At 36.6% G+C, this 8939-nt stretch overlaps 1 protein-coding gene across 2 annotated transcripts in view; it reads right to left on the bottom strand.

Annotated features, from left to right (window-relative positions):
* Positions 1-4577: 4577 nt before the first annotated feature.
* Positions 4578-8939, bottom strand: part of LOC148955112 (ectonucleotide pyrophosphatase/phosphodiesterase family member 5-like) — a 38263-nt gene continuing 33901 nt past the window's right edge. For both annotated transcript variants that reach the window (XM_089100424.1, XM_089100432.1), the window contains one exon: positions 4578-4774. In XM_089100424.1, the coding sequence (XP_088956550.1) occupies positions 4696-4774 (79 nt within the window). In that variant the 3' untranslated portion in view covers positions 4578-4695. The remainder of the gene's footprint in view (positions 4775-8939) is intronic.

Below are 8939 nucleotides of genomic sequence, written 5' to 3'. Positions count from 1 at the left end.
CTAAACCAATAATCTGCATATTTTCAGTGGAAAGTAAGCAATCTCAGCAAAAACAATTATCGTATTACAGTCCTTTTTATGGCTAGATAAAGTGAAAAAAAACATATTTACTCTTTTGTTTCCGTCTTGAGTTTGAAAATAAGAAGTTCCTCAGTCTAAAATGTCTTGATACTAATACTGATGAGTCCAAGCGCATATCCTGAAAATACGAAAAGTACTTTCATGATGAGATTTGACAGTAGTTTCGAAACAACGTTATTCACATGTATTGGGTCATCAGCAGCAAAACTTGTAAAGCACAGCCAAAGAGGGCTCCACGGTTCGACCATCAGTCTCACACAAAATCTGACAGACAATTATGTCCGCTGTCTGGGTTCAAAGAGCTTATGAATCTTTGCGTTGCCAAATTCCTGAAACTTCCTAAAACCTCTGGTTTCCTTTTTAATTTGGTTGAATTGGCCATAAATGAACTCGGACGCATCTACATTATTTTGGTAGCTTTTTAACAGTAATGCTAACAGTTAAAATACTAAGGTGACGCAAGAATGTCGATGGGATTGTTCGTAGATACTTGTCCGGGATCTTTGGTGCCAGTGATTGATCTTTACCAAACATTACATTGGGGATAGCTACCACCGTAATATACACCCCAGATGTAAACTGGGACAACATCATTAGTAAATTTCAAATGGGTTTCCTCCAGCATATTAAATGGGAAAACTGCGCTGCCGTTGTTGTATTAAGTGATATCTAAAACGTCTACCTGTGTTTGAGTGATTTCTTCACAAAGGCTAACACATGCTTGTTTTTCTTTGTAGTTTGATCGGTTGTCTAATCAATGATAGCAGAAAACAGGGGCATAGTCTAGCAGAATTAGGATATAAAGCTACTCATTTCGTACTACTTATCCTGCTTCTATTGGTGGGAAGTAATGAGTAAAAACAAGTAAAAAGCCTGGTTGGAAAAAGTTCTCTCGAATCAAATTTGTAACACGTCGTTGGAGGCAGGGTTGCACCAGCTCGATTAAAAAATCCATGGCAAGCGAACGTATTGGCAAAAGGACCAAAAATTTGCTGTTTGCGTCGCTCGCGGTCTTACCTTTCGACGGTTAGATCCTCGTCACATAAAATACTCTTATCACCGAAACGATGATTTTTTTCCCCCAATAATGCAAGATTCTGTGTCCTGTCAGATGCCAGGTGCGTGGAATTATTTAACGCGTCTGACTTTGAAATCAATAAAGAAACATAAAAGACCATAAGAAAATGCATCAATTGATGTATTTATTTTCATCCTAACTGAACTATGTGTTCTGAAAGCTTTTTCTTAATCTCTTAAATTGTCTTCCATTTTTTCAGTGTCTCTTCTGCAAAGGACCAAGAGGAATATACTATACAGAAGATTTCCAATTTACCTTAGCAGGGACAAATTTCTTTTTTTGGTGTTTAGGCATTGCAGATTTGCGGTTTGAAATCACATTTGAATTTACGCTGAAACTTTTTGAATTCTTTAGTGCGTGGGCGAGATGCAATCTGTTATTCTATGTTAGCCCATTTCGGCAATAGAGCCCAGACAGGAATTTTAATATTAAGGGCTATTTGTGCCATTTTTGAAGTAAATTTGAAGGTATGAAAAAAATTCCGACATATAAAATTGAAACTCGTGATTCCTTGGTAAAATCCATGTTTTCAGGTAAAATCCATGTTTTTAATGAGAAATCCATTGCAATCCATGGCATCTACAATATCCATGGAACTGGTCAAAAAATACATGTAAACATGGATAAATACATGGCGGTGGCAACGCTGGTTTGATGGTCAAACCTACTGGCTTATTGTCTAATTCATTGTCACCGGTGTTACTAAGAATAGAGATTTCATCTTCTGATTCGGCAGGCATCTATAAATAGAATAATTATTCCTTATCACATACTGTTCAGTCTATCGGGCTTTTAAAGTACACAGGTATAGTGGATGGAGGGGGGGCTGATCTCCTACAAAGAGTCATGAAACAGTACTACTGTTTACATAACACATGTAAAATACAGAACGAATTTTGTAATATCCAAACGCATCAAAGCGCCTCTTTTCGCAATATCTGATACAAAAAATTGCATTCGAGGCCGAAGACACTCATTTCGCTCATGCAGCAGAAATAGGCTAACGCAATAATAAAAAAATTATGCACAATAAAAATGAGTCGTGATATAAGCCCCCAAAACAGGTCTTTGGTAAACACGCAGTTGTTAGCTTTGAAAGCCAAGACTTGGTTGGCAAGCTTTCAAACTAGTTTAATTCGAAAATACAGTTTTGACTAACTTTTAATGACATACAGTTCTGAGCATATTTGTAGTTCATTGCGTAAAATTTACATACATTTTTATCTTCAAATTTCTTATCTATACAAAACAACTTGGTATTTCACAGAAAATATGCTCTTAGTATTGTAATTCACAGGTGGAACTAGTATAAAGGAAAGAAAGAAAGGAAAGAACATGCAACGTGCAACTAAAATATTTTCACTAAAGATGTTTTAATTGGCTTTGCTGGTTCAAGCCTGTTTGTCTTAAATAAGAAAAAAAAAAGTTCAGAATGTAGTCTATTGCCCCCCCCCTCAGTGCCTGGACATACTTCGTAGCTGCATACAAGTTTTCTGATTTATTGATTTATATTTATTAATTGTTTTTTTTACTTGTCCCCATTAAAAGTTGGTTCATAATGCCAGACAACACCAATAAAAAAAAAAAAAAAAAAAAAAAAAAAAAAAAAAAAAAAAAAAAAAAAAAACAGCTGACTTTTGTACATATCCAGGAATATCCAGTGGAATGCAGTAAAACTGTAAGTGACTCTGAAAGTCCAATATATGGGAATTTTCTGAATGTTATCAAGAAAAAAAAAGTATTGTTATGGTATTACCACCAAAACTAAGATATATAAACTTCAGTATTACCAAAAAATTGAATGTAAATAAAGGAAATAAAAATAACATTTTGGCTCCTTAATTACCAAACACAACCACTAAATATTGAATTAGTGGCTAAAATTAAGTAAATTTTCTGGTTAGGGTTTGTTTTTGGTAACACATACGACTGAAAGAATGACCAAACATAACAGAATACTGCAGATTTCGTTTTTTTTTCTCAAAGCATTACGACAAGTTAAAGGTTAAAGAGATCTGATCACCCATACTCATGGGAATAAGATATGTTATGTATGAGAATATTGCCCAGATGTTGTGTCAACAACTTTTGTTGATATTAGGATAAAGTAAATCAGGACATATTACAATTAGGTTGAATCAGGATTTAAAAATATGAGACGAAACATCAATAGTTCTAAAAACATGAGAAAACACGAAAAAATAAGATAAGTGCTTTCCAATGAGAAATCTGAAGAAAACGTTAGATCCTATGGGAAAGATTCCAAAGAAGAAGTCCTGGTTCCAAGTGACAACTATGACTGATAAAAGACTCAACAGTAGCATAAACATTATAAAATGACATAACTATTGCGTAACATATGGTTTCGGCGTGACGGTCATGTAGGAATGATCCTGAAGTTTTCTGCTACACCTGCGGAGATTATACGCTGTCAGGGGACAGGAAGAATATCACAGGAATTGTAAAGCGTGCCCATGAGGCTTACTTTGAAGTCAAGCTGGTGACTAGGATAAGTCCTGGGCACCACACAAGGTGTGCAAGACGTGCGTTGAGTACCTCCGGCGGTGGACGAGAGGGAGCCGTTAGACTATGCATTGGATTGTTACTTCTGCGCCATCAATACTACTGGCGTCAACCAGAAGAATCAGCGCAGCCTCCAATATCCCGACCTTCCATCTACCGACCGTCCAGTTGCTCACTGTGAAGAAATTCCTGTACCAGCGTACACAGAGCTTCTCGACAGCAACGATGAGGCCACCAGTGCAAACGAGAGAGGATATACAGAAGAGGAGTATAAAGCACAAGATGGTTCGCATCCCTTTTCACAATGTGAGCTTAATGATCTGGTTCAGGATCTCAGCTTGCCGAAGACTTTATCTGAGCTATTGGCCTCCAGATTCAAAGAGAAGAATCTACTTAATGAGGACGCGCGTATCATTTTCTTTCGTAGAAGGCATGAGGACTACATGGGCTACTTCTGCCAGGAGGAAGACCTCGTGTACTGCCGAGACGTCGCCTGTCTTCTTGGTAAACTCGGCGCTCCTCAATACGATCCAAGATATTGGCGACTCTTTATTGACTGCAACAAGCCCTCTTTGAAGTGTGTGCTCCTCCACAACGGGAACCAGTTCGCCTCGATCTCTTTTGCGCATTCCACAACTACTCCGCAATGGACTCGCAAAGTCAGTAAACAACTTGCATACTTACGACTTAATTCTCCTGCAGAGTTCCTGTGTATTCAGAAACACTAAATGTTCGATGAAAGAATTGGGTATTGAAAACTTACATGACTGCCATTTTTCACCAACTTAGGAAAATGACACTTCATTGCATAATTCCTTACAGTTTCAAATTACCCAATATCTCTTCTTATTTCAAGGCACTTTCTTTTTTTTCAAGAAAATTAAAGCCATAGAAATTAACCTTAAATTGTATTTATTTAGATTAAATAATGTATAAAACAGAACAAAATATATAATTAAAATACCGTAGCTTAATTTTAATATAACTCATGACGGCTAAGAAATTTGACTAGTTCATACTTCTTCAAACTTGTTAAAATACAGGAGACCTTCAGTTTCCCATCTTTCCTTTGTGTCATCTGGCACCTTTCTCCTAAAAAAAAAAAAAAAAAAAAAAAAAAAACAAATGAAATGAGACAAATCCAAGTAATTTTAAGAAAAATATAATATAAAGTTATGGTGAGTTTCTGTCCAGGTAAGTGTGGATCAGTTGCAATCTGGCAATCAATGGCATAATATAGATATAAGTTCAAAAGTAAATTTAACTGCTTGTACAGAGAACTGATTTTTCTAATTAGATTTTTATTTATCAATAGACTTATATTGATAGGACGATTTTAACTATGGTGATAGGTAAATTCGATTGCTTCATCAGGTCAGGATTTTTTTTTCTACAGAAGTAAAAAAAAACTATTTTGCATAAAATAAAATAAAAAATTCCTGTGGATCCTCAGCTGAGAAACCCCTGACGATTTTTTCCATTTTTCTCAAGAAATAACAGTCAACGTATCCAAATTCAGTTTTTATTTACTCCATCAAATTTTATAAGCATAATTCATAATATTAGTAAAAGAATGAGCGTTACGTGACACGAAATTTTAAAGTTCATGGCATAAATCAGCGTTTCTTTGATTCTCGTGTGTAAGCAGCTGCTGGGTTGCCTCTCTTCAGCGACCAGCAGTAGTCCACCATCGTCACTGCGTCCCACCGTCCCTGGTACCTCTCCTCCATTTAGCGCATGTCCAAATGCAATTTTTCTCCCTGCTCGTCACTCGTCACCCCAAGGTTTTCAAGAAACTTCTCTATGTGTGAGAACAGGACGCAAATCCTTATACTCATCAAACACCCGAGTTTTGGAAGGCCTCTATCATGCTGCTGACAAGCATGGCGTGGTCTGCTGCCTTCATGTTCCCCAGAAGGTTGTTCCCTATCTGTACAAACGATTTTCATGCGGCACACTCTAGCGTGTTCATTGAGTTTTGGATCCCCGTGTCCTTTGTGAGTTGCCGTATCTGCATGCCATCGATAATGCCATCCTTCAGCTTCCCAATGGCCAGTTGAGGTTAGGCTCGGCACAGGTACTTGAAGCACCTCCCATCCTTGTCCAGAGCACGTGTGAACTGTTCCATTAATCCAAGCTTCATGTGTAGCGGTGGGATTAATATCTTCTCCCAGTCAACAAGAGGTTCGTTATAAGCTTACCTAAGCTATGGATGTCAGGTATTGTGTTATCTTGGAATAATAATTTCGACAGGACCTGTGCCTGTCATCATCAGGTTCAAATTCAAGACTCTTGCCAGAATATAAAATCAATAAATAAAATAAAACTAAAATCACTGAACAACACTAATAATAAGTCGAACCTGGAATTATTGTTGTAATATGGCCCGAATTTTGGTAGAGGCATTGATGGCCGCTATCCTAGTAGATCTCAAAAAGGTTGGGTCTATAGAAGCAGGGTAGAGTTTTTTGCGAGTTCTTAGCCTATGTGTAATGGGTTCAAAAATTTCAGTGATGTGGAACTCTTCGTTGTCTTTATTGATGACTGGTTTGGTTTTAGCAATTTCCAGATCTTCTCTGATCTTCTGGTGTAAGCTGTGTGGAACAAGAGCACTAAGTTGAGCCTGGTCAAGATTCAGGGATTGAGAAGTGATTTCAAAAATCTGGAGGGTTAGTGCAGAAAAAGTATCTTCCTCCTTAATCTTTGTCTTTTTAAGGCAGGCATCAATGGAATCAGTATGTTCTTTTAATCGGTGATGTAGAGATCTCATGGTACGACCTATATAGGTATCACCACAACTGCAAGGAATCTCATATACTCCTGGTGGATCTGAAGTGATCTTATCTTTGCCTTTGTTTAAGAAGGATGAGACAGTCATTCCAGAAGGAAAAAACACCTTAAAGCCTAGCTTAGTGAGTTTGGAGCTTAAAATGTCAGTAATCCCCTTAATATAAGGTAAAGACAAAAAGGGTTTATTTTTTTCAGTGTTAGGGGAGCTCTTGGTTTTTCCGCTAATATTTCTCCTGGAGATAACCTTATCAATGACTTGTTGGGGGTAGCCATTGCCTATAAAAACATCTTTTATATGATCAAGTTCAGCCTTCAGCTCCAAATCAGAGGAACACACTACAAACGCTCTATTAACCAGCGAATATACTACAGAATTTTTAATTATTGGGTGGTTATAAGAGTCATATCTCAGATATCTATCACTATGAGTTGGGTTTCTATATACACTCAAGTCAAACCGAGTTTTCCGTTAGGTGATCAGAACATCTAAGAAGGGTAATCTGTGGTTATTTTCAAGTACAATGTCGAACTTTATTTCTGGATCCTGCTGGTTAAAAGTATTGAAAAAGGGTCTTAATTTTTCTTCTGCCCCATTCCAAATTATTAAGCAATCATCTACATATCTCATGTAGAGTTGGAGATCCTTGAAGTCCTGCTTGAAGATATTATTTTCGATATATTGTAGAAACACCTCACTAAGAACTGGTGCCAAGGCTGATCCCATTGGTATGCCCCACTTCTGTTTGTAGGTTTGATGCCTGAAAGTGAAGTAAGCATTGTTCAGACATAAAGACGTGAGAATAATGATGTCTGTGGTGTCTAAGCTGGTCAGTTCTTTCCAGGAATCATCATTTTCCAAAGCTGATTGTAAAGCTGGTATAAATCGGGGCAAGGGTATGCTAGTAAACAGAGATACAACATCGAAACTGCACATTGTGGTATTCTCCAAGATGTTGATGCTTTTTTAGCCTTTCAACTGCTTCTTTGGTATTTCTTATTGTGTGTTGGCTACTAAGAGTTATGGATCTTAAAATACCAGCCAAATACCTTTCCAACTTTTGTGTAGCTGAACCTATTGTTGACACAATAGGTCTAAGGGGAATATCGGGTTTGTGAATTTTGGGTGCACCATAAAATTTAGGAATGACCGGGCTGACAGGGATGAGTTTCCAATAAAGTTGATCATTAATCCTATTTGTAAGACTAAGATTATCCAAAGCTTTTTTTACATTGTTATAAGCAACCTTTACAGCATTGAAATTAACTTTTTCATATACTTTGTTGTTATTCAGGAGGTTTAATGATTTGCTGACGTACTCGGTCTCATTGAGGATTACTATTGTATTACTTTTATCAGCTTTGGTAATTATTATGTTGGTATCTTTCTTGAGATCTGTGAGGACCTTCATTTCATCTCTTGTTAGATTCTCCTCAATATGTTTCTTTTTGGACAAAGCTTTTCTGAGGGTATTAGAAACCAAGCTTCTAATATCTTGTGGATCAAAATTGATTGTTTTCTTGCTTAGAATTAAAGCTGACTCTATATTGGAGATGATTTCTTCTGCTGGTATATGTTTGGGGGGGATAGAAAATTTCCATCCTTTTGAAAGAATATCTAATTTCTTTTGGTCAAATGTTTTTTGACTTAAATTGATGACTGCTGGACCTGGTGACACTCTAGGATTATGTGTAACCCTAGTAGCAAATTTCTCAAATTTAAGTTTTTCTAGCTTGTCTACATGTACTTTCCTGGTTATTGAAAAAACAAACTTAAAATCTTTGTCATGGATCTTGCCAACCTTAGTGAAATCTTCTGGGCTAAGAGTATTACTCAGTTGCTGTCTAATTGTATTGATCTGTTGAAAAACCATGTTTCTCCTCTGTTGAAGGTCCTTTAATTCATGATTAATAAAGATTAGGCCAGCTTTGTGTTGAGCAGATTTATAGTTCTTAATAGATATTTTCACTCTGGGTCTCATAGAGTGTGGAATTAAATCTTGTTTCTTACATTGTTGTAAGAATTTTTGGTGATTAATGATTCTAGCTTTCTTCCTAAATAGGAGAGATAGATCTTTGACTTGCTTGGCCACATACCCTCCATAGGTCTTACTAATATATTCTCTGAGGCCAACCTGACTCTTGTACATGATAATGGTTATAAGCTTACCTAAGCTATGGATTCAGGTATTGTGTTATCTTGGAACGATAATTTCGACAGGACCAGTGCCTGTCATCATCAGGTTCAAATTCAAGACTCTTGCCAGAATATAAAATCACTAAACAAAATAAAACTAAAATCACTGAACAACACTAATAATAAGTCGAACCTGGAATTATTGTTGTAATATGGCCCGGATTTTGGTAGAGGCATTGATGGCCAAGATAACACAATACCTGACATCCATAGCTTAGGTAAGCTTATTACCATTATCATATATATATATATATATATATATATATATATATA

The sequence above is a fragment of the Artemia sp. Qi Xiang Cuo genome, chromosome 2 (assembly GCF_049724085.1).
Source record: "Artemia sp. Qi Xiang Cuo chromosome 2, ASM4972408v1, whole genome shotgun sequence".
NCBI classification, from domain to species: domain Eukaryota; kingdom Metazoa; phylum Arthropoda; class Branchiopoda; order Anostraca; family Artemiidae; genus Artemia; species Artemia sp. Qi Xiang Cuo.
This window is presented reverse-complemented; position numbering and strand designations above follow the sequence as displayed.